Below are 24,316 nucleotides of genomic sequence, written 5' to 3'. Positions count from 1 at the left end.
AACAGCACATATTCCCTCCAGATGTTCAGTTTTGACTTCATTATTGAACACATGTCACACATATTGAATCCCCCTTTTCCCATATGGCTTGTATAAAAACTCATGAGAGCTATTACTTACTATCTGTCACTGAGACTGATTGCATGCGTGCCTCTGGCAATCGCTGTGGGGGCTGAAGTCTCTCACCCTCAAACTTAAGAGAAGATTTCATCATTAACACTGAGCAATTAACAATTAACAGTTATTAACAATCTGTCTCTCTCTTTCTCTTTCTACCTGCTCATATTTACCCAGATCCATCTGCAGACAGCAGCTATTAAACCATGAATCAGACTGGAATTAATTTTGACCATCATCGACTTGAAGCATGTGATATGAACTTACACACACACACACACACACACACATACACTCCACCCTGCAGCAAAAGCTATTGCATCCTAGCCTCAAGAGAATGCTGCCTCAGATGAAAGGAATTTATGTCTTTTTTTCGATGTGACGATTCTCTGTTTCCGAACAATCAGCCTGCATCATACTTTATCTCTTAGAAGTCCCTGTCTCTGTCTCTCTAGTCTTCATCTTATATAACTGGCAGGATTCAAACCCTGATCTCATTCATGTCCACACATATACCATGACGATGCTCAGACCGAATGTAATGTAGTAGCAGTGGTGCGTGTGCTTGTGTGTGCAGCATGCATGTAAGTGTGTATGTGTGTATGCGCACAAGCGAAGGTGTGGCTGCAAGTTTTTGACTGTAACGCAGAATTCCTGTAATATTTCGTCTCTCCCTTTCAACCCCTACATCCTGCATGAATACAATTGTTTAGTCTACTTAATATTCATGTATACATTCCTGATTTTGTATAGGGACGGGATATGCGTGATCTATTTGAGAACATGTCAGGATATTAGAACACTGCGTGCCTGAGTGTATTCGTGAGGGGTTTTTAGTACTGGGAACTTGGCAGCTGCAGATTTTTCCCTATTAACGGTAGATACCAGTGACTGGGATGATGGTACCTCGTGGCAAAGTAGAGGTGAGCGACTTCAAGTTCTGTTTCAGTGAATTGCATCCCATTGCACCATATTGGATTGGACATTGACTATTAAGGAAAATCCATGTCCCATAATTACTTTTGACAACCACCAGCACCTGTTGCTTTCATTTAAAGGTGGGTGTATGGGCATAAATATATACTGTAGCTAGCTAACTACCCAGAATAATAACAATAATAAGAAATAAGTAAAATAAAAGGAGTTTTGTAATGTCAAAGTGTTTTAGGGTGGATTTTACTTTTACGTTTCTGCCCATAGATCTCAATGCCAATATGTTTTTAATGCATCTCTCTGCTCTATAATAATGATGCTACCTATACCATCCACCAGCAACAAACAGGCAGGTCTCTCTCTTTCTTTCTCACACTTTCATTCATTCACTCTCTTCCGCTACCCTCTCTCACTATCTCTACACCCCCTCCCCCTTCCCGCTCCCTCTTTCTCTCTCTCTCACTCTCTCTTTACTCTGTCTTTTGTGTAACTGAAGCCGGGGCCTCCCAGTGACATGAGCCCTGCTCCTGTAAAACTAATAATGACGGAGATTTGTGCGGGCTTAGCATTCTTTCTCCCTTTCAGCGCAGGACACTGAGAATGGAGGGAGGGGAGGGGAAGTTGGGGGGGGGGGGGTGGGGGTGGGTGAAGGTCTCGTGGTAAGGTGGGGGGGGGGGGGGGGGGGTGAGGAGGGTGAAAGGGGGGAGACGTCCTACTTTGAGTGGGAGCGAGTTGTGAGATGCATGGAAAAGAGCAAGTAAGAGAGGTAGAAAGTGAGACCAGTGAAGCACGTAAGAGAGGGAGAGAGAGAGAGAGAGAAAGAGAGAAAGAGAGGCCCCCTTTTCCCTGAAACACGCCACATGCTTTCATTCTTTATGGGTCAGTGCTGTTGAAATCACACAGCATCCTCTCCAAACACATTATACAGACGTGGGCACACACACACACACACACACACACACACACACACACACATTCATTCACATTCACACAGACCCACTCAGGCATGCAATGTTCGAGTATTCCCAGCCACACTCTCATATAGAATCGCGCATGTCCTGTCCCTATGAAATAATCAGGAATGTAAACATGAATATCAGATACACTCACTTGTACACATGCTTGAACTCTAAGCTAGCAGTCCTCAAGAATTTACTGCCGCAAAGCCATGTTTTTCCCCCCCTCTCCTACAATAACGCTCACAAGCAAAACACTGTGAAGCAAATCCGCAGCATGTACGTCCCACCCGCACACACACAGACACAACTCTTGTCAGATTCACATAAAGATCACCAGATGTGCCGTGCGATGCAACAGGGGGGCAAAGGGGAGGTCTCAAACACACTGCCCTCTCTGGATCTCTAGAGCTTCTGCGCTCTCCCCCCCTCCCTCCTTTCACCCCCCTCTCCCTCCCTCCCTTCCTCCCTCCCTCCCTCCCAGAGACATGTGCGCGGCAGTGCCAGCAGACAGTCTCAACTCTCCGCTCTCAACAACTGATGCACGGACAGCTGCTGTTCCTCCCTTCCCCTCCTTTGCTCCCCTAACTCTTTTCTTTCCTTCCTTCCCTTCCTCCTCTGCGCTGCCGCTGCCATTCATTCCTCCTCCTCTCCTTTCTCCCCTTCCTTTCCCTTCCTACTCTGTCGCTCTGCCCTGCACTTTTTCCTCAGGCGGATATAAAGGCAGGTCCCGTTGGAGGGAGAGGGCTTGTGTAATCTCCCAGGCTTGCACGGGCTGCACATGAGGGAAAGGCAGCGCCATAGAACTTAACAGAGGACATCTGCAGCGGCGACAACGCAGAGAGGCAAACTTAAGGAATAAGGATAAGAAGAGGGAATACTTCTAAAAGGAGGGAGACGCAGAGAGAGATTGGAGTCGGGGTGCAGGAGGACAACGGAGACCATGCCGGGCTCACTGGTGCTGCTGCTGTCCCTGCTGGTCCTGTCCGCCGGAAGTGATGCCAGACGGATCAGGAAGAGAGGACTCAACCAGAAGGTGGGGCTGCCAACCTCACCTTTGACTTTTCCTGTGTATGCATGTGTGTGTGATTTTTTTTCTCTGTTTTCCTCAGTGCTCAGAATATCTAGCAAAGTGGAAGTAGGAGAAAGCTCAGAGTGTATACGGTACAATACCGGCTCTGTTAGAGGCCCTGGGTGGCTGGTTACAGAGGGCTGCTGCTGGCTGAAGTTTCACACACTGGGAACAGTTTTGTGGCTGAGGTGAGAGGCGGTCCCGTTGACCCCCGAGTCCTTGGTGGAGAGTGGGTAGAATTTGAACTGTTTGTAGAATGACAAAAATAAGAGTTACTGATGGACGTTGGTTGGATAATACTTTAATTTCAAGGCCATGCACAGTCCACATGGAGAGCGGTTTAGTTTTGATGAGAAGCCGGTGCAGCGCAACAGGTCACTGTTTTTCAAGTTTCCATATGAGTAACTGAGGGGCACACTGGGTATACAACCTTTGTTTTGTGTGTGTGTGTGTGTGTGTGTGTGTGTGTGTGTGTGTGTGTGTGGTGGATTATTAGGGCAGGAACTGAACTAGCAGACCGGGCCCCTGCTTGTTAACTCAGCTCACTGCAGCTCTGATTGATCATCGCTAACGAGGGCTCAGTGTAGCGTGCTGCCTTCTCTCTCTCTCTCTCTCTCTCTCTCTCTCTCTCTCTCTCTCTCTCTCTCTCTCTCTCTCTCTCCCTCTACCTCGCGTGCATCAATGTTCTCGCTTTCTGACTCTTTCATGCCCTTGCTGGCCCCTTTCTCCCTTCCTCTCTCTTTCTCATCGTCACCCTTTCAGCCTGTTTCTGTCCTGCTTTCCGTTGCCCTCGCCCATGTCTCTCTCACTATTAACACACCACCCCGTTTTCCCCTCTTTTCAATCTGCCTTTCCCTCTGCCTCCCTCCTGCTCTCTGGATGGGCCAACAAGACCGTCTTGCTGGACCCTGCTTCAAAGCTCCTGTAATTGGAACATGCTGAGACGGCTGTGCAGATGGAGTTTGTCTCTTTCCCTCCGAACCTTTTCATCTCTGCATCTTACAATCTTTCATTTTTTAACTACCCCCGCAAATTATAGTCACTTTGTACTTCACGTAGGCGCTGCACTGGGGAACAGTGTGTCTTTAGTGCAGAATAGGGAAAACTTTCTAACAATCTGAATGCCTCCAGCGTGCTTAATACCTGTCTCCCATCCTTTTCCCCTCTCTGTTTCTCTGTTTGAGTATTCCAGAAATGGGATTTTGACAGATTAACCTATTGCTGCTAAATTAAAAATATAGTGAGTGGCCACTGGTGGGGTCCAAGCCCATGGGGCAAATTATTTGACAGTGAGAATATAAGCTTGATTCATCATCTCAACGATAGAACATTTTGGTGACAGTCCTGCACCTGCAGGTGAAATGGTGCCTGACTTATTGCCATTTGAAAAATTTGTCCTGATGGTGATATTCAGCATGACCAAATGTGGTAGGAAATCTGACTCCCTTCCTGTTTGTGCATCTTCATCAACTTATTTTGTACATCAACGGCAAACGGTTACAAGTATTCAAATTCTATGATACAAAGATGATGCAGGCGGTTGAAATATGCTCTGTGCACATTTTTTTTTAAGTAGTTGCTATTTCAAGGTTGGCCTGATGGTGGTGCTGTGAAGTACGCCAAACATGGTCTGTCTTACTTTGCATTTAATTATGCCTCATTTCCCGTTTGTCTTCATCATCAACATCATTTGTGCACCATGGCTCAACGATTTGGATTTTCAAATCTCTAGGTAATAGCCGTAATTTCTGAAGTCCTTTTATTGTGTATGTAAAATTTTGTTGAGATTGGATCAACTTTGGGGGAGAAATAGTGAAAAATAGTTTTTGCATAAAATTCAACATGGCGGAAAAACTAAAACAGCGGAAATGAAAACCCGCGTGTGCAGTGGATTCGGCTTGAGCCAAGAAATCTGAGTAAATTTGGTGGAGATTGATTCAACTTTGTGAGGAGGAACAACCACAAACTTAATTAATTTCAGGCTGTATGTTCAAGTTTTCCCAAAGCCCAAATATAATTAGAAAGATAAGACATCTACTATCAACACAGTATACGTTGAGAATTAATATGTGCTCCCTTTTCACTGTTTCTCTATCCAATGCACTGTACTGGAGCGCACTTTATGTTCAATGTCACTGCAGTTGCAGACTTGGCCTTAGCTTCCTCCTTCTGACCCGTGTGTAAATCTCTTAGTCGCCAGAGAGGTGTGTGTCTGACCTCAGGGTCAGCCGGTCTCACTCACTGGCCACCCACTGCCACAGGGTTCAAAGGTCACCACCGAAACTTTCTTAATATCCTCTACGTGTGTGACGGGGAAGGTGCCACAAATAGGAATGCAGAGAGTGGCTGCAGGGTGGTAATGAGGGACAAAGGGTGAGGAATAGGCATCAAAGGGAAGCTTAGAGCGGGCGAAGAGGAGCACGGATGAAGGGTAGATGGAGGGTGGGTAGATGGGATAACAGGTAGGATGGTATGGGCAGGGGAAGGGGAGGAGAAAATGGGCTTGGCAGGAAGAGGTAGTGATAAAGATGGTAATAATAGAGCCATTATTGCAACATTGGAGTTTGTTGATTAGAATAGACTAAACGTTTACATCAATTTTGGACTTGAATGGGTTTTGAAAGGGTTTCATCAGACCAAGTGAGGTAGAACTTCCTCAGCCCGTAGAGGACCATGTGATCTTTCAACTGAAGTTAAAACATGAAAATCACCAAGTTTGGAGTTACAGAGTTTTCACATGACAACAGCAAGATACACACACACACAGACACAGACACACACATACACACACACACCTGGTTATTGAGTCTCATAGCCATAACACAGTCTGGTTCAGACACAAGCCTGGGCACGTCAGTGTCCGGGGCTGCTATCGTACACCTTTACAGTTCCATTTATTTGACGGGATGTGGACAGCGCTCTGACAGGACCTGGAATTAGCGCACGGGCCTGCAGATGCTCAGCAGCACGGGGACTTCCTGCTCCTGGCCCGACCGGCTGTTTGCCTTGGCCCGGGGCCGTTCCTGCTGCTCCCCAGGTACAACAAGACAGATCCATACACTGATTTAACACTGAGGAAATGTCTGAAGCTTTAGGATGTGATGCTTTCTTATGATAAGAATAAGTATGTACAGATTTCAATTTCTGAGGCCCCGAATGCTGTTAAGTGATGGTAAAGCAAGAGGATTCCATACACTAATGAACCACTATGAAAACGTTGTAAGGTTTAAAGAGTAGAATAGAATAGAATAGAATAGAATGGAATAGAATAGAATCTTTATTGTCCACAATAAATACACACCGTAATCGAACACCACAAGATAACACAGCTCCCTGTACATAATCCAGTTCACATTGAAAATTGCAAAAAGTGCACTTGACACTTGCATTGATAAGCAGTGTTGAATTTCACAAAGTTACTGTCCAATGAAATCAAAGATTAACACAACCTTGAGCATATATGACAAATACAGTATATAGTCAAAACAAATCAACTTCAAATCTAAAATTCACTACAGATAAAATTAATATGAATCACATTGTTTTTACTTTCTCCAGCTCATCAAGGCAAGACCCGCATTTTGATACCGAAAAAAAAAGAAAAGATGGTTACGCTTACAGCCTGGATGTCCACCAGGAATCTGGTTTCTTTTACTTGTTATTTTCATTGGAAACATTGCACACTGTTGCATATTAGCACTGTGAGCTTTGCATGTCTTCATCACTTTATCACATAAAACAGAAATATTCAACTTGTAGCAAAAGAACGGCACAACCCGCAAGCTGGTTTTCAACAGTTTTGCATAGAAACAATAGGAGCCACGACCAGCACTTCCCACAGTCATCTGTTTAATAAGTGTTTACATGCTCTTCTAAAAAAATGTAAGCAGTACAGCCATCTATTATATTCCAGTACCTAGAAGCACTGTGGTCAGTCAATCAGTCAGTCAGTCAACAGTCAGTCAGTCAGTCACTCAGTCGCTCAGTCAACAGTCAATCAGTCAGCAGTCACTCAGTCAGTCAGCAGTCAGTCAGTCAGTCAACAGTCAGTCAGTCACTCAGTCAACAGTCAGTCAGTCAGTCAGTCAACAGTCAGTCAGTCAACAGTCAGTCAGTCACTCAGTCAACAGTCAGTCAGCAGTCAGTCAACAGTCAGTCAGCAGTCAGTCAACAGTCAGTCAGTCACTCAGTCAGTCAGCAGTCAGTCACTCAGTCAACAGTCAGTCAGTCAACAGTCAGTCACTCAGTCAACAGTCAGTCAGTCAGTCAGTCAACAGTCAGTCACTCAGTCAACAGTCAGTCAGTGAGTCAGTCAGTCAACAGTCAGTCAGTCAGTCAACAGTCAGTCAGTCAGTCAGCAGTCAGTCACTCAGTCAACAGTCAGTCAGTCACTCAGTCAACAGTCAGTCAGCAGTCAGTCAGTCATTCAGCAGTCTGGTCAGGTGAGGCGGTTCTGAAGCAGGACTAATCCCAGTCAGATGATGTGAGTCTGCTGGGCAGCAGGACATTACTGGACTAACAGTGGATCAGGCAGCTACTGAGTCTAGTCTACACATACTGTATATGTACAGACACACACACACACACACATACACAAGTCACGTGCATCCATGAACACGCACACATTCCCACACATACTACTGCTTAATCTTTTCGCCCTCTGATGTTCCAAACATTCCCTGTGTTTGGCAGCAGGAAGACTTTCCATGTTATATCATCTCCAACAACAGAAAGGAATTTAATAGCAAATCCAGTCTGGGTATGTGAAGCCAGAGACTTGTATCCACAGCTTACAGATATAGCCATCGTAAAACGCCTACTTTGGAGCAGAAAGGTATTAATATTGCTTTAGATTGCTTTTTAAAATTCCTACTGTACAACATCTAAAAAAGAATTGGCTTGAATTACTGTGGCTGATGCACTACTACCAGAGGATAGAGGTATAATAGATGCGTGAAGGGGGACTTCTACTGTTGCTACCTCAGGCTATGACTGACAGGCAGCGGATGCTGTTCCAAACTGTTTGCCCAACGCTAATTAGCTGTGTTCACACTTGGTCTACCTCTATCCTGTTGTGTGAACCAGAACTCATATGGGTACAGTCTGTCTCTCTGCACTTCAAGGTTAGATGTCATCAGTCTGCCTCCCTGTATGTCAGTTTGCCTGTGTGTCTGCATTTCAAGGCCTTTCCCAGCTGTGTCTACCTGTTTTTTTCAGACCCCTCCGTCTTCGACTGCATGACCGTCTGTCTATCTTTATGTCAGACTGACTGCTTGTATGGAGACGGGAAATGAACCCAGACTACCCAGAAGCTAAACAGATGTGTGCTGTAGGCCATTATTATTCAGTAGGCACAGGGGATCTGGATGGCTTGAGTTGCAACTCTTATGAAAGAATGGTCAAACACAGTTTTTTCCATGTTTATAAATGGTGACCTTAACCATGTTTCTACTGTATGTGCACGTGTTTGTTTGAGCATACTTACCTACCATTGTGTGAGTTTCTGTGTATGTAAAGGAGCATATGTGTGTGTGTATGTGTGTGTGTGTGTGTGTGTGTGTGTCCTTACATACAGGAAGCACAGAGTCTCAGTATCTGTCTGAGATCTCTGTACAGAACCATGAATGGCCTGATCTCAGTTTAGTCACGGAGCCAGATTGGGTCTCTGGTGGCTTCTCACCACAAACTCCCTACAAACCACTCAGAGAGAGAGAGAGAGAGGGACAGAGAGAGAGGGGGGGGGGAGAGAGAATGCTTTAGTTCATCTCTCTCATATATACACAATAGTTAGGATGAATCGTTACGCCCGACCATCAAGTGCCACTACTTTTCACCACCACAGAGAGAGAAAAAATTCAAGGAGAGAGAAAAGCAGGGAAGACGGGGAGATAGTGAGAGAGAAACAGACAGATACGGGGAGACAGACACAGAGAGGGAGAGAACATGCCCACAGATAGACACGAACATCACACACAGAGCCCGCTGGCAGCATGTCTGCGGCAGGGCAGCAAGGCAGACGGGAGCGTAAATAAACAATGCGGGACATCAGAGAGATGTGTGCAAGATTGCGTGATGGAGCTCGGGGTGTAGAGCATGGCAGCGCCTCTGGCACACATAGACAAGAAGGCAGAGGGGCTGACAGATAGGCAGGTAGGAAACTGGAAGAACTGACTGACTGACAGACAGATAGACCCATAGACATACACAAGCAAACAATACACAAGCTTGTAACATGGATAAGCTGAATCTATGGGCAGAAATGCTGTCAGTCGATGGGGAAAATGGCTGTCTGTAAATTTGTGTGTGGAAGGCTCAAGGATCAGGACGCTAAACACACTCTGAATGACCTCTGTAACATGCAGTACTCACACATGCACAAGCACACACACACACACACACACATACACAGACACAAACAGGAAGGGCATGCATGACCTAATCTGACAAAGAGATAGCTTTGTAGGAGACTTTGGGAACTGATCGGATATGAGACAAGGGGACAGCCAGTTGTCATTATGTCATTATCCAGTCACAGGAGACTTCACAGTCCTCATTCATAGATCTAACTGTAATGGGTTAATGGGTTAAACGATTGTAGCTCCACCCGTTTTGACTGCCATACATGTACAGTGTATCAAACCGTAGTCTACAGTGGAGCATGTGCAAACGGGTATCACAGCTAAAGTGGAGTAGATGTTTATTGTAAAGTAATGGTACAATCACAATGATTATCACTCTTTTAACACAAACCCCGACCCCAAAGTCTCATGTGGAAACCTGCAGGATCTCAATGTAACTTTTACGAGTTCTGGTTTTAAGAGCCATACATCGTTCCATCCATCGTTCCACGGTGAGATCCCCCCTAACACCCACCCATCCACCCGTCCACCCTCTAAGCTGGCAGCTGCCAGAGCGAATCATTGTGTGTTTACAACAAACACACATCCAGTGTGTGGGATAGGGAGACCGCCATCAGCGCCAAACATTTGCTTTCGTTTTTCCGGTTGGTTTGGGAGAGCACTCACTCAGCCTGCCAAATAAACAGCGCCGCTTTAACGATCGCGTGCAGCCCACAAGCCTATTATCTAATTAGTAATGTAGAGTAGGGAAAAAAGCACCCATCTCTCTCCCTCTCTCTTTCTCTCTCTCTCTCTCTCTCTCTCTCTCACTCTTTCACACACACACACACACACACACACACACACGCTCATATCGGGCCATGCTGATATCCAAAATCAGTGGTTCAGTCCAAGTCCAAGTCTGAGCAGTTCATCCAAACCGCTGAGAAATTAATGGAAGCAAAATGAGTACAGTTGAAATTCTAAAGCTGTGGATGTTTGTCAGTGACATGTCATGTGTGTCAATCTTTTCGGAGAAACGGACAAACTTCGTCGAAATAAACAAAATTCCAAGGCCCTCCAAATTAGTGACTGCATGAAAAACACACAGGGTCTTGTGATCGTGCATGGAGGCCAGAAAAGAAAATGACAAGAAGGATTTGTCCCACACTGTAGTGACATGGTGAGATTGAAATAGAGTTAATATTTGATTGTCTAATCACTTGCCTGAAGGCATACCTGAACTAAATAACAAACCCAGTGTGCCTCACCAAACCACTTGACAGCCACTGCTCCATTGTTCTACTGTGCTGTAGTAACTCAAGGTGTTCAAAGCAAATCAATAAAATAAACCACTCCACACCCCAGTAATGGCCCATATAATTACAGTATCCTTAAATTGTTCCCCCAGGTATGTTCTTCAGCAACTGTAGTGGAAGTGTTGTCTCGCCTGCCAGTAAGCAACACAGTATTGCTCATTTGTAGCAGTTAAAAAAAAAAAAAAAGAATCAGAACTGGACTGAACTCTCTAACACAACTGGAAACTCGATCCAACTCGTAGTTACACAAAAGCAAATTTGTGGTAATGCAAAAACATGAGAAAATATGAGAGTTAATGTTTAGTTGAGGGCAGCTGTGCTTGTTGGGAAATAATTCCCATGTGTGCGTAATCCCCATAATAATATGTGGTCACCCACATATTGTAGATCAAAATTGCGATATTTAATACCAGAGCTATAAAAGAGTATAAAAACTTCCCTCACTAATTCTGGCCTAAGCTCTCCAGCTATACTGTGACATTTTTAGTGGTAAGAGATGAGAGCATGAAACATCCAAACCGCTGAGCTGGTTTGAATAAAGAGCTGTAGCTTGTTGAAAACTATAAAATCACAGAGAGCAGGGCTGTGATACAAATCTCATTATGTAAACCTCTCCTAAGCAAACAAGAGCAGATTTTCTCAGCAACAGTTGAAAAGCGTGTCCATGCATGTGTGTGTGTATGTGTGTGTATGTGTGTGTGTGTGTGTGTGTGTGTGTGTGTGTGTGTGTGCATGTCCACTTGTGTTTATGTAGCCAGACCTCCAACTGTGTGGAGTGTGTAGTTGCTTGGCTCAGGGTCCTTTGGCCTACTTTTCTCCCTCTCAGACTCACCAGAGAAGTGTTTGTTCCCACACTGAATCACCTTCCCGATCCAGGTCAAGACGTTTGCAGGCAGGCATGCTACAGTTACTGCTGGGTTGACAACACCAATCCGGTGCTGCCCTCTGCTGGTAAAACAGGACAAGACAGTGGTTCTCTAATCCTCAGGGGGGGCCAGAGTACAGCTGGTTTCGTGCTCTGCCAGGTAAATTCACCTGTCGTCCCCAGGTCTACATAGTCCCTGATTAGACAGCTAGAATGAACACTACCTTGCAAAATGGAGAACTAGCAGTACTCACAGCCCCAAGGACTGAAGGTGAGAACCACTGAAACCTTTTTAAAACCATCGGGTGTGAGCATCTAATAAAGTGTCCCTTTTTCAGCCCAGAAACCACATGAGCAATTTAATTTCTCACCCACCAACCCAAACTTAGTGAACCCTGCTGTACTACTTTCATCATATAAGGGTCCATGTGTAGTTTAACTCACTGAGGAGTTGTATGAAGAATGCATAAGAGTGTATGTTTTTAAGAAAGTGTCAGTGTAGAGTGGGCTGTACAGAAAGCAGGAGAGTAGGGGAAGCACAGACAAAGATCTGAAAGGATTTGGTCCTAAAGGGAAAGTGAGGCAGGGGAACTTAAAGGATAGGTTGGCTTTTTTTTTTTAACCAAGTCGCTGTAGTATTGAGGAACTTGCCACTTTGCTGCATCTTCTCACTGCGGGCTTCTGCACAGTCCAATGGGTAATCGTTTAAGCCTTCAAAAAACATGATATATCTCCTTTTTGAAAGCGAGAAGCTCACAGTACAGTCAGACATTTCTGCTCGACTTTCTCAGCTACTGCTAGTCTGTTCCACGATGCCCTGTGTGACTTCTTGGTCATGCAACATCACTTAATCATCCTGGGTGCATGTTTACTGACCCTTTCTCCTACAGTCATTTATTCATTTTCTTTACTCAGTTAACCTTTTTCACTGGCGGCTGGAGCCTGTCCCAGCATGCATTGGGAAGAAGGCAGGGAAATACCCGGGACAGGTCGCCAGTCTATCACAGGACAAACACAGATAGATGATCACCCTCACTCTCATTCAAAGACACAGTCAGCTGCAGTTAAACCCAGCATATCTTTTTTGCATTTCTCTCTCTCTCTCCCTCTCTCTCTCTCTCTCTCTCTCTCTCTCTCTCTCTCTCTGATCTCTCTCACAGGACTATGAGTACCCCAACCAGTCCCAGTCCACACAGCACCAGAAGAACGACCGGTGTCCACCGCCGCCCCAGATGCTGCCGGAGCGGGCCTGCGAGGTGCCGGGCTGCCGCTCAGATTCAGAGTGTGAGCGCCACAAACGCTGCTGCTACAACGGCTGCATCTACGCCTGCCTGGAGTCCGTCCAGCCCCCGCCAGGTCAGCAGCACAGACAGCACCTTACACTGCAAGGGTTTCCCAGAGTCTGGGTCTCAAAGCTGAGTTGCAGGGGAAGTGAAATGGCTCGTCAATTTTACTCAGGAAAATCAGAAAATAGGTTTTTGACTGGCATATTCTACTTTTTGATGAAGCTATTGGCTATGTCATGCTGCCATAGAATTCTCAACACCCTAGACCTTAGAATAGAATAAGAAAACCTATCAATTATCAACATAACTATCTACACAGTTAATAGCCAAAAACATTACTTACAAAATATGGCATTAAAAATATATTTTTAAAATGTGGGTTCCTAGAGAAAAAGTTTCAGAACCATTGGTATCCACTGTGAGGTTAAAGGCTACAACATCTCCAAAAGTCCTGTACATAGTGCAAAACACAATCTTTAAAAACATCCAAAAAAGTTTTGTACAATAGCATTGAAATGACTTTGTTATTGGTGTGTGTGTGTGTGTGTGTGTGTGTGTGTGTGTACTGACCAGTGCTGGACTGGCTGGTGCAGCCTAAGCCCCGGTGGTTGGGGGGGAATGGCTGGCTGCTAGACGGGCCTGAGGAGGTTCTGCAGGGTGAGTACACACACCTGACGTCTCCACAAAGTCAGCTTTATAGGTATTACAAAAATGCATCAGAAACATCCAACATGATGGGAATTCTCAAACTTAAAGCCACTTATGTCTACACTGTACTGCCTACTGTCCCACTTGTCCACAGGGTATGCTGCTGATGTCATGACTCTCCTCCTGCATCCTAGCCTTAAATTATCACAAATACTTCAAATGCTAATATTCACACCCTATCTATGGGCTAAACAGATTTCATTCAGCGCATTTCATAATCATACTATCATTATTCTGTTCTACCACTATGTGTTTCTGCCACATCATCTGACTACTTGAAATAAATGAACTAAATGAAAAATCCACCGTAAAACCCTTTGACACTGTTAAAAACGGCTATTGGCAATGTATCATGCATTTCTGGGCCTATTTGTTTGTTTGACAGTGCATTTTTCCTATGAATAACTGGATAACTGGCTAAATGTAGACAATGTGATGCCACGCTGAGATATTTCCAGTGCAGATACAGTGCCATTTAATGGCAAAAAAAACTTTTACCCATCTAAAACATCACGGTAAACGTCAGGTTTTGGTGTCAGTCCCTCAGAATCAAAGAGCGAGGGCTTCTTTCTAGTCTCACCATTTTGCACCAATGTTCAGCAGAGGGAGAAATCCATCATAGAAGAGGCAGAGAAACCAATTTCTCCACTGACTGCAGCCTCAATAGACCACAGTGCAATGCAGCCACAAGATGTGCATTGTAAGTGCGGGGGTGTGACTCATTCTGAGAAACAAATCACAAACTGAAAAAGAAGTAGAGGAAGCAGGTTGAGGGAAAAAAAACAGAAAATAACTCCTGGAATGCATTGAACATCACAAATTAATGATATATAACAGTGTATCCAAGGGTGGAATTTTCCTTTAAACCATTAGTGCCTTGTGTGTGAATGTGTTTATGCATGCGTGTGTGTGCGTGCTTGCTTGTGTGCATTTCACTTGTGTGTGCTCCTATAACTCCCAGTGTGTTTTCTGTCCTGTAGCTGAGGCCTGCAGCACGACGGAGGATGGCGACGAGCCTCTCCACTGTCCTACAGGCTACGAGTGCCACATCATCAACCCAGGAAACCCCGCCGCCGGCATCCCTAACCGGGGACAATGCATCAAGCAGCGAGGCAACTCCGGTAAGGATGGAGGATTTCTGGTGACAGACTTTGGGTTTGGATCCGGCTCTAGACCTTTGCCACACCTCCTCCCCTTCTTCACTTTCATTTTTCCTGTTAATCTCTGATGTATCTGATCTAATAATACCGCTCTCCAAAGTATACCAACCTTTTTTTAAAGGAGAGATGGCAAGCTTTTAGTCCACACACTTTTAATCTTTTTTAATGTATTATTTAGATAGTGAGAAAGTAGCATGGAGACAGAGACACCAGATACTGGGCTGTGACAGCAGCTGTCTTGAGTCTGACCTGGAATCTGTTGGCAGATGACACGCTGTCAAGTGCCAAGTGCCTCGCATGAAATAGTTATAGAAATACACAAGTACTAATGTGGCTGAAAGCAGTTCACGACCTTTGTCACATCATCCCCTTCTATCTTTTCTATCCATTTTCATTGTAAGCGATTGGCAGAAATATCAATGAATGATCTGTAGAAGAAAAATGGCAAGTTTGTAGTTTCTAAACTTGATATAATTACCATTGACGCAACCGTTCAAAATGCTATGTGTCTTCTATATATATATATCTATTTTTGTTTAGATGGACGCAGCCTGAGGCACAAATACTTCAAGGACTACAAGGATTACTTAGGTAAGTGAAGTAATGCGCTGGCAACCTGACAAACCTGTCGCAGCAGTAATTATTCCTGAATCATGTGCAACAGTTCCAATTTGACATACCTGTCTGACCTGATGATGTCTCCCTCTGACAGGGAGTAATTCTAACAATGCAGTAGGCTATGAAAAACATCACCACAAGCACCTGGGATGAAGTACGTTTCAGCCATTTTAACTCTAACTATCTGTAATTGTCATCTTTATCTCCGTTCATAGACAAATCCTCATGTTTTTTCTATTCCTCCTCTCAGATGGAGCAGACCTCAGCCTCAGCTATGACCATCACACAACCTCAACCATCAACTGTCCACAAACCAGCCCAGTCCTCTTCGACCTGAAACAGGATCAGATCTGACCTGGTGACCAAACCTACAGCTCCTACCTCCTCTTTGCAAAGCCCTGTCTTGCCGCCTCTCTTCAGTTACGAAGTCCTTTGGGATACACTGACAGCCAAAGACATAATGTGGTTGGTTTTCTGTCTCTCCGCCTGGTGTCTGTGATGAATGGGTGGAAGAAGTGAGGGTGTTGTTGACGGAGAACCGGGAAAAGGGGAGAGCAGGGCTACGCACCAAAGCTCTTTTTATCAAACGTGTCAAACCGTCTCAAAAGGAAATGAGGAACCCATGCCATTTTTTCCATTGTTTTTTTTACAACTCTCTCTCTCTCTCTCTCTCTCTCTCTCTCCCTTTCTCTCTGTCAGTTCAATTCAATTCAATGGTGCTTTGTTGGCAGGACAAAATTCACACATTTGTATTGCCAAAGCGTATTACATGTGTAACAATGTGGACAATGTCCCTCTCTCTCTCTCTCTCTCTCCCTCTCTCTTTCTCCCTCTCTCTCTCTCTCTCTCTCACACACACACACACACACACACACACTCAAACACACAAGCACGCACACTTCCTAACCTTAAGGCAATTGCTGGTCAACAGAGAAAATCAAGACCATGTGGCCCTGTTAAATCATTCTCTCTCACTCTCTCTCTCTCTCTCTCTCTCTCTCTCTCTCCCTCTCTCTCTCCGCTATCACAAAGTTAAATCAAATCCACATTTTCAACATTATTGTCGTTTCGCCATTCGAAACCTTTTTCAGAGGGACGCTGCTCAAATTTCCTGTTCTGAAATCTGGAATGTTTTATAGACTAAGAGGAAATAGTCCAGCTGTAGAGGTTGCCGTTTGTAATCAAATCTAACTGTGATTTAACATGATAATTAATAGCTCTAATTATAAGAATATAGATACTGTAAGACTGTTGTAAATTGGGTCTTGACTGTGTCAGAGCTGGAGGGACAGCTGTGGGTTGACTCCATCCAACAGATGCTGAACATATATCATTCCTATTAAAACTAAGAAACTTCCCTTCCTGCAAAAAAATGAAACACACAACAAGTGGTTTTATCTTGCATTCAGGCCTATCAAGCTGATTTTACAGTGATTTAGGTAAAAATTATCTTCTGTACAAGCAGATGATTTCTAGTTTTATATGTTTCATTATAATTTAATTCATTGAAACAAATTAAATTCCTTTTTTGTTTCAAGTTTTTTTTGCAAAACAAGTAATGTTATTGCTTTTTTATTACTGCCAGTGCAGTAAGATGATCCGACTTAAAATACCTTGAAATACACTTGATAAATTTGAATTCAAGGTAAAATCACTGGCTAAGATTACTAAGAATAAGAATATTTTTGTTGTTGTTGTGTTTGTTTTTTGTTTAAGTCACCACAATCACAGTGGACATGGTAAAAGAAAGGGCTTTTTACAGAGTGGATATTTAAAGCTGGTTCCAATTTTTTTTTTTTTTTATCTAATACATTATTCTCAAACTTAATTTACACATAAAAGTCTAACTGTCCAAAGTAGTCAGTCATATATGAGTGTCTGTGTTATCAAATCAAATGGTGCTCAGTGTCAACACTGCCTCTATAACAGAAGAATAAGCTGGTCTGTAATACAAAGACATCAAATAAGGCGGAGGTGTGAAGCAAAAGATGTGACCATTATCTGTGTGCAAAACTAAAGTGACGTCTGAAAGTTGCTCTTGATCCAACTGGTGCTATAACGCTGCCTTGTTTATTCCAAATAAACCACATCATTGAGATACGTCTGGGTGTTGTGTTGTTTTCCTGCTGCAAGTAATCTCAGGATTCAGGACAGAAGTTGATGTTATACAAGTGATCAACAATATGCAAGTCAATGCCATATAGCAACGACTTATGATGTGAATATAAGCAGCCTACTGGACAGACTTATTGAGCATGAAGAAATGGCCTGAAGATGCACTAGAAGATGAAATTCTAGTATGTATGGTTTTTAAATGATCAAAGCTGTACTTTTTTTTATCTTCTTGTCAATACCATATCATGTTTTGAATGAGTGTCTGTCTGATACTGTCCTGCTCTGATAGAGTCTTTATTTAATCATTTAGTCAAAAAGTAGATGACTACAGTATTTGGTTTCCTAATGCAGAGGTTCCCAAAATGGGGTCCAGGGACCTTAGGAGGTCCCAAAAGTTTGGGAATCCCCTGTTTAAGGCACTGGCTCCCTCTACTGGACATGGGTAGACAATTCTGTTTTTATCAACAACAATGCAGGACACATACATAAAAAATAAAAAAGTCTTAGACAATGAGGTGAGGAATGTTGTTTTCTTCCTCAATACTATCCCAACTGGTTTCATTTCAAGATTGTGTGGCTTACACCAAAAGCTACAATGAAGTGAACAACAATACTTGAGTCTCAGACTGATATTAATCTTCAATATGCTGTATTTGCAGAGAGCTTATCTATATCATACTCTTTGCTGCTTCAACAACTCAATTTCCTCTTGAGGATTATGACAGTTTCATCTTATCTTGACTTCAAATGTACTGAAAACACTAAAACCATCGCTTGTGTATGTTGTGGGCTTTGGTTTCTATAAGATGAGAACTTACAGCAGACTACAAACAGGCTGGACAGTGTGTGTGTGTCCGTGCTGTGAGCCAGGTGTTTGCTTTCAGTACAGTAGGGCCCTCTGAGCCATTAGGAGAGCTCTGTTTGGGCTTTAGGGGGCAAAAGCAGGGTTTTATTTCACAATCCAGAGAAAAGACCCCCATGAAAAATTCATGCTGTATCCATTACAGGTATTTAACTTATTGCTTTCCCATCTCACCTTCCTGGCCGACAACTTTTTAGACACAAATCACAGGCAGACTGAAAAAAATTATACCTTTTCCTTTTCAGCATAGCGTCTCTTTTTTATTTTTAAGCAACATGTGTAGGTATTCTATTTTAAGTTTCTAATGTGTGTCTTTTGGCCTACTTTCCTCAGGGAGAATCATCGTTGTGCAGCCAGAAGTGCGATGCTTTCTTAATACAATGCTGCTTTTAATAGACTGTTATTCTGTGGCTAATAATGTAATAGCATCACTACATGACTATGTGGAAATTGTATAGCCTGGTGGGTGTCTCTTTGTCTCTCTCTCTCTCCCTCCCTCCGTCTCTCTCACTCTCACACACACACGCACGCACACACGCGCGCACGCGCGCACACACGTCAGAAAAAAAGGAGAATCAAATTGTCAATGGGCACTCACTGTGGAGCCATTGTGTTGTGGGTAAGCTGGAGATCTTGTCCTGGTTACGCACCGCAGTAGGAAGCACTCTGGCTGTCAGCCGCGCGTTACCATCGGTTTTTACAAAGTAGCCTACCGGGCATGTCTGGCATGACCGCGTCACCACTATCACCTCGCCGACTAAATCGATGAAGAAAAGGTTAGTAGGATATTCACTCAAAAGTTTGTGAAGAATGTTTGATCCTTTCGTATTTATCGATGATGCCCATGATGTCTTTTCCCTATTTCTCTCTAATGAGAAATCATTATAATATTCTAGTCCTAATAGTATTTTATAGGGACTTTAGTGTGTCTGTGGTACACAATAGTGAGGTTATAGTGGCCTTATAGTGCTTTAGAGTATTTTTAGCTCCTGTTACCACTTATCGCCTATACAATTCCTATAATATTTCTATTTGATAATAGATATTTTATTGTATTATATTTTTGTTGTATCCTGTAGTATTTACAGTAGCTCGTTATCCTACGGGAAATTGGATGACATTTTTATTGAATGACTAATTTTTATAAAACTTTTGTCCAAAAGAATAAGCGTTTAGCAGCGGATACAGTGCCACTGTAGGCTTGCATGCCTTTATAACATAGACAGAACTTGTTGTGCTATAAGATAAACCTTGAGTGAAACAAAGCTGTGCCCAGAAGGTGTCAGTGTAGTTTATCTTAAGGCTGCCTCCCTGAAAACACTTTGATCTTACAACTTTGACTGTCCATAAGAGAAAACAGCTCACATTTCAACATACATTTGTTAATATGTTTCTCAGTCAAGTTCAAGTTTATTATTATTATTATTAAAGCAACATGGCATTGGCGAAGTTGCTTTTTACACAGATTTAACGCCCAATTAAACAAACGTATCAAATATGTAAATAGATAATGGCATTATATTGGCACAATACTTTTTATGCATTATATATTTCTATGAGTTAAAGTATGATTTTTCCTTTGAACAGAAATACCTCCAACAATAAGCTGGATATGCTAAGAAGAGAGAAGAAACGTACCTTTCCTCTGCTGGTCAAGGTAGGATGACCATCCTTCATTCCTGAGACATTCCCTCATTCGTTTTCTTTATTAAGCATCTTTATTAATGTTTACTCTTACATAACTGTTCCTGTCAGAGTCACCCAGCCAATATATTATTCTAAGTGACGGCCATGTTTTGGAGGGGTTAGGTTAGGGTTTAGGGCAACTCTATACCCTGTGTTGATCTAGGGGCCATTAAATAAATGTTATGTGGGCGATTGTGTGCACTCAGCAGAACAGATTTATTAGGGAACACTCTGCCTTGTGGTGTTCTTGGCCCTTGGACTGGACTGGGAGGGGTAAGACTGCACTATGCAGCCACTGAACCTGTGCCATCTGAGACAGATGCCCTTTTCCCATTGCCAGTGTTGGAGAGTGGAACTACCCAACCCTGAGACATTATAAGCCTGCATATCCGAGGTCTGCTGCTGTGACACCACCTCTCTATTTTACCCATGTCATCGCACTCTCGGTTGTCTGAAAAGTTCCCAAACTTTCAGGTCAGCCCTACAAGGACACGGCCATCCAGCAGTGGACTGACTGACCTCCCTTTCTGTGTGTGTGGGGGGGGATTAGAGTGTCCCAAACCCCCTCAAACACTTTTCCGCTCTGTGTTGATTAAACTTTTAATACGGAGTGGACCTCTTTGCCATCAGGGCTGACAGGACCAGTGGAGCAGGAATGACTAAATCCTTTTGAAGTGAAACAGTGCTGGCCTTCTTGCTCTCAAGCTACTGTACCAGGACTGAGAGTCTATTTATAACTGAACAGTGGGGTGGATGAGGAGAATAGATGAATGGGGTGGAAAAACAATGTAGATAACATGAATATGGGGAGGGAGGGGCATTAGATTTAGATAATGGAAATGAAATGAATACATGCAGAACCTGCAGGCCTCCTTTTGTGCGTGTGTGTGTGTGTGTGTGTGTGTGTGTGTGTGTGTGTGTGTGTGTGTGTGTGTGTGTGTGTGTGTGTGGTGTGCGTGGGGAGGGGTTTGTGTCACTTGACCAATTTTAATCACCTACAGGAGAAGATAAGGCATAGTAATACCATCGCTTATGGATTATACTCTTCATCAATAAACTCTCGGCTTGTTTGAGTGCTGCAGACCGGCCAAACTCTCTCTTCTATGATGAATCCCGTCATGACCCTTTCCCTTGCTTTGATCTCAGCGTCTGAATAACAGCCCTCCTAGCTGGCATTGACACTTCCAGCAGTTCTCTATGCTGAAAGAAACTTAAAACCCTTAAGTTCAGAAAGCTGAAAAGCATCTTTGAACATCCCGAACGTATGAGAAAGTGTTTGATGAGAGCAGTTGCCAAGGAGTCTTTTGAAGCAGTGGTGGGTTGTGCCGTAAGTGGACTCCGCTGTCAGGCTTGGGTTCAGACCGTCTTCTCTTTTTTTTGTTTTGTTATATCAATAGAGAACATTTGCGTCATCACAGAATATAGACGCAAGCAGCTGCTCAGAGCAGACCCAACCCTGCAAGATGTGAAAGGCACTGGGACTGCGGGCAGCGTGATTTTATATCTGGGTGATTTTATGTGTGTGTAATCTTCACACTAAGTCGTTCACAATTGTAACGCACTACGAAGTCCAGCAGCTAAGCTCTGCTTTTTATATCGGAAAGTGCTGTCTGCATGTTTTTTGTTCATGGCAATGAAGGGGACTAGTACATCATACCAGTGATTCTCAACCTTTTTCATATCAAGGACCCTAATTTGGTCCACATTAGAGCCACAGACCCCCATTTGATGAGATTTTGTCTCTTGGACCCAAATCTGAGAATATTTTTATTGTAGATAGGGTGAAGTCAGGTAAAGCGGGCCACTTTTTGGCAAATCATGTAGAACACCATCAAAATATTTATTCACACATATGTGTTTTTTCTTTATTAAGTCAGGTCTCCTCTATCATTCTCTGTGGAAAATATATTACAAAAAATAAATGCTGGGGCAGATGTCCCTTTCCAAGAAAACTTTTCTATGATCAGGTAAAATGGGCCACTTGTTCAGCTAAAATGGGCCAGTGACACTGGACAGCAAAAACACCATTGAAAATTGGTCAAATAAAATTAATTGTGTTAAAAAAATTATTGTGTGTGTGTCTGTGTGTGTGTGTCTGTGTATGTGTGAATGATGTAGAGGCGGATTAGCATAGCATAGCATGGGTGAGTGTATGTAGCCCTATGTGTGTGTGAGAGAAAGAGTGAGAGAATATGGCATATCTGGAATTTTTCAATAGTATTTCATTATAATAACAATAATTATAATATTTTAATAACATTTTAATAGTTTTTAATGAGAGAAACCACCAAAATATCTGCCGAAAGTCTGCCCAGCAGGTGGCCCAATTTAGCTGAACCTAATAGCTCATTTCATGTTAAGCTAAAACGGGCCAGCGAATAAAAATGCTTTTTCATTCAAGTTATTTAAGTTATTTAGCAAATTTCAGCATATTTCTGTTAGAGGCCATCAAAATATTAATCATGAAAAATTAATTCTAGATGTTCATTGGTTTCTTAAAAATATATTAACCTTATTATTGAAACGTAAAAGTTAGCATGTACGGACAGTCACAATATGATTTTCTTCACTAGTGTCCATATAAGCCATTGCTCTGCCCACCCTAGCAACCTCAGACCAATAAAATAAATCACTCCTGTTTTGGCAACAGTTTGAAATTATTTGCAGTGATTAGCTATTAAATCTTGAAATGCTATGAAGCTCCAACCCTATCTGGCCCATTTCACCTGATGGCCCAATTTACCTGACCTCACCCATGATTTTGTCCAGAATTCCAAATCTGTCTGTATTGTAGGTAGAGAGATAACAGTGAAACTATGATCAAAACAGTCATTCTTCTGCATTCTCTAATTGTGTTAACTTCTTGTAAATGAAATAATTCTGAAGTTTAAACAATTCATCAACTTGCTGGGGACCCCCTGGAACCGCCTCAAGGACCCCTGGTGGTCCCCGGACCCCATGTTTAGAACCATTGCATTATAATGTTTGTACAGGGCCTGTTTCTGGGTTTTGCCCTCTGCCAGACAACTAATCTTTAAGTCTAACCCCACAAAATGAAAGATTTAGTACAGTAGTAGCTCTGTAGCACCGGTGCATTTGAGCATATATATATAAGTTTATGCCTCTCTTTGGATCTTATGAATAGTATATTTTAACTTAGGGGTTCTTAAATGTTTTTAACCTTTTACCAAATGGTCTTAGTCTTAGTTTTAATCTTTTGAAAACCATCACTCTTGTCCTGTCAGAACCTCCAGGAAACACAACCTGCAACCCCTTTAAGAAACAATGTCAGCACATGCTGTAAGATCATGACCTTGATCGTTTTTTGTGTGTGCTTCATGAACAGCACCAGAGTGTTGTTTATCATGCAGGGCAGCCCCATGCTCTTGGCCCAGCCCATATACCTCCCTGGGACTGTGTTATAGTGAGTGTGCCTCCTCATTATTCTGATGAACCCTGCCCCTGATAGGGTTTCTCATCACAGCTTTGTCCCTCGTTGACACCGGACCCCCTGAATTAAAGCCGGCCATTTAGAGAGAGCTCACCTCCACTGAATTACAGGCCGATATCAGTGTCACGGTGCACAGAGTTCACACTGCCACTGCCACACTGTGTGTGTGTGTGTGTGTGTGTGTGTGCGCCTGTGACTACTACTCTACCCACTCGTGACTCATCCAAATCAGACTTACCTATTACAGTACTACCTTTTTCTCCTCATTTGTCCCTTAGCATGTGTATATGTGTGTGTGTGTGTGTGTGTCTTCATGAGGTTGTACCCTCAGGTGAGCAGTTTGAGCTGTGTGTGTTTATGTTTGCAAGCATTCATGTGTGTCTGTGTGTGTGTGCCAGTGCAGTGGGTCAAAGCGCCCAGCCAACACAAAGGCCTGTGGCTTATTGTCACATGGCCCAGGCCGCTCAACATGTGGACCTCCATGAAGCCATGCATAGCAGCATCCTCTCTGCCAGGGATGCCCGTTGTCCATCCCATTGCTCCACATAGCAGCGATTGGCCTTATTGCCCACTTGTGGCCCACTTGTTGCCATGTAGCAGCTGCAGGTTTCCATAGGGAGGAGGAGTTGTGGTACTGCTCCAGAGAGGACAGCTGGGCTGAGACAGTCTCCAAGTCTGACAAACATTAATTGGATTTACAAAGAATGCTGGGTAAACAGCCACCCAGGGAGTTGCGTTAATGAGTGACTGGATTTGTTGCATGAAGTCTCTGTTTTCCTTTAGCAATGAGTCATGCAACGCAGAACTGCTAAACATACTATGTCCTCCCC

At 43.4% G+C, this 24,316-nt stretch overlaps 1 protein-coding gene across 1 annotated transcript; it reads left to right on the top strand.

Moving 5' to 3' along the window:
* Nucleotides 1–2,547: 2,547 nt before the first annotated feature.
* wfdc1 (WAP four-disulfide core domain 1) lies at nucleotides 2,548–16,025 on the top strand. Its single transcript, XM_071526719.1, has 7 exons — nucleotides 2,548–3,042; nucleotides 12,761–12,956; nucleotides 13,460–13,543; nucleotides 14,575–14,715; nucleotides 15,295–15,345; nucleotides 15,467–15,526; nucleotides 15,623–16,025. The coding sequence occupies exons 1-6, from the start codon at nucleotides 2,950–2,952 to the stop codon at nucleotides 15,523–15,525; spliced, it is 624 nt and encodes a 207-aa protein (XP_071382820.1). The 5' UTR covers nucleotides 2,548–2,949; the 3' UTR covers nucleotide 15,526; nucleotides 15,623–16,025.
* The last annotated feature ends 8,291 nt before the right edge of the window (nucleotides 16,026–24,316 follow it).

Source organism: Centroberyx affinis, unplaced genomic scaffold, assembly GCF_046629955.1.
Source record: "Centroberyx affinis isolate AG114_WGS23_722 - 3 ecotype Tasmania unplaced genomic scaffold, CSIRO-AGI_Caff_v1 ptg001447l_1, whole genome shotgun sequence".
Classification (NCBI taxonomy): Eukaryota; Metazoa; Chordata; class Actinopteri; order Beryciformes; family Berycidae; genus Centroberyx; species Centroberyx affinis.
This window is presented reverse-complemented; position numbering and strand designations above follow the sequence as displayed.

Excerpts from the sequence above, each read along its gene's own strand:
- wfdc1 (XM_071526719.1), top strand. The coding sequence starts at position 2,950 with ATGCCGGGCTCACTGGTGCTGCTGCTGTCCCTGCTGGTCCTGTCCGCC. Across the intron at positions 13,544-14,574 it reads GCCTGAGGAGGTTCTGCAGG|CTGAGGCCTGCAGCACGACG; the intron begins GTGAGTACACAC and ends TCTGTCCTGTAG. Across the intron at positions 15,346-15,466 it reads GGACTACAAGGATTACTTAG|GGAGTAATTCTAACAATGCA; the intron begins GTAAGTGAAGTA and ends TCCCTCTGACAG.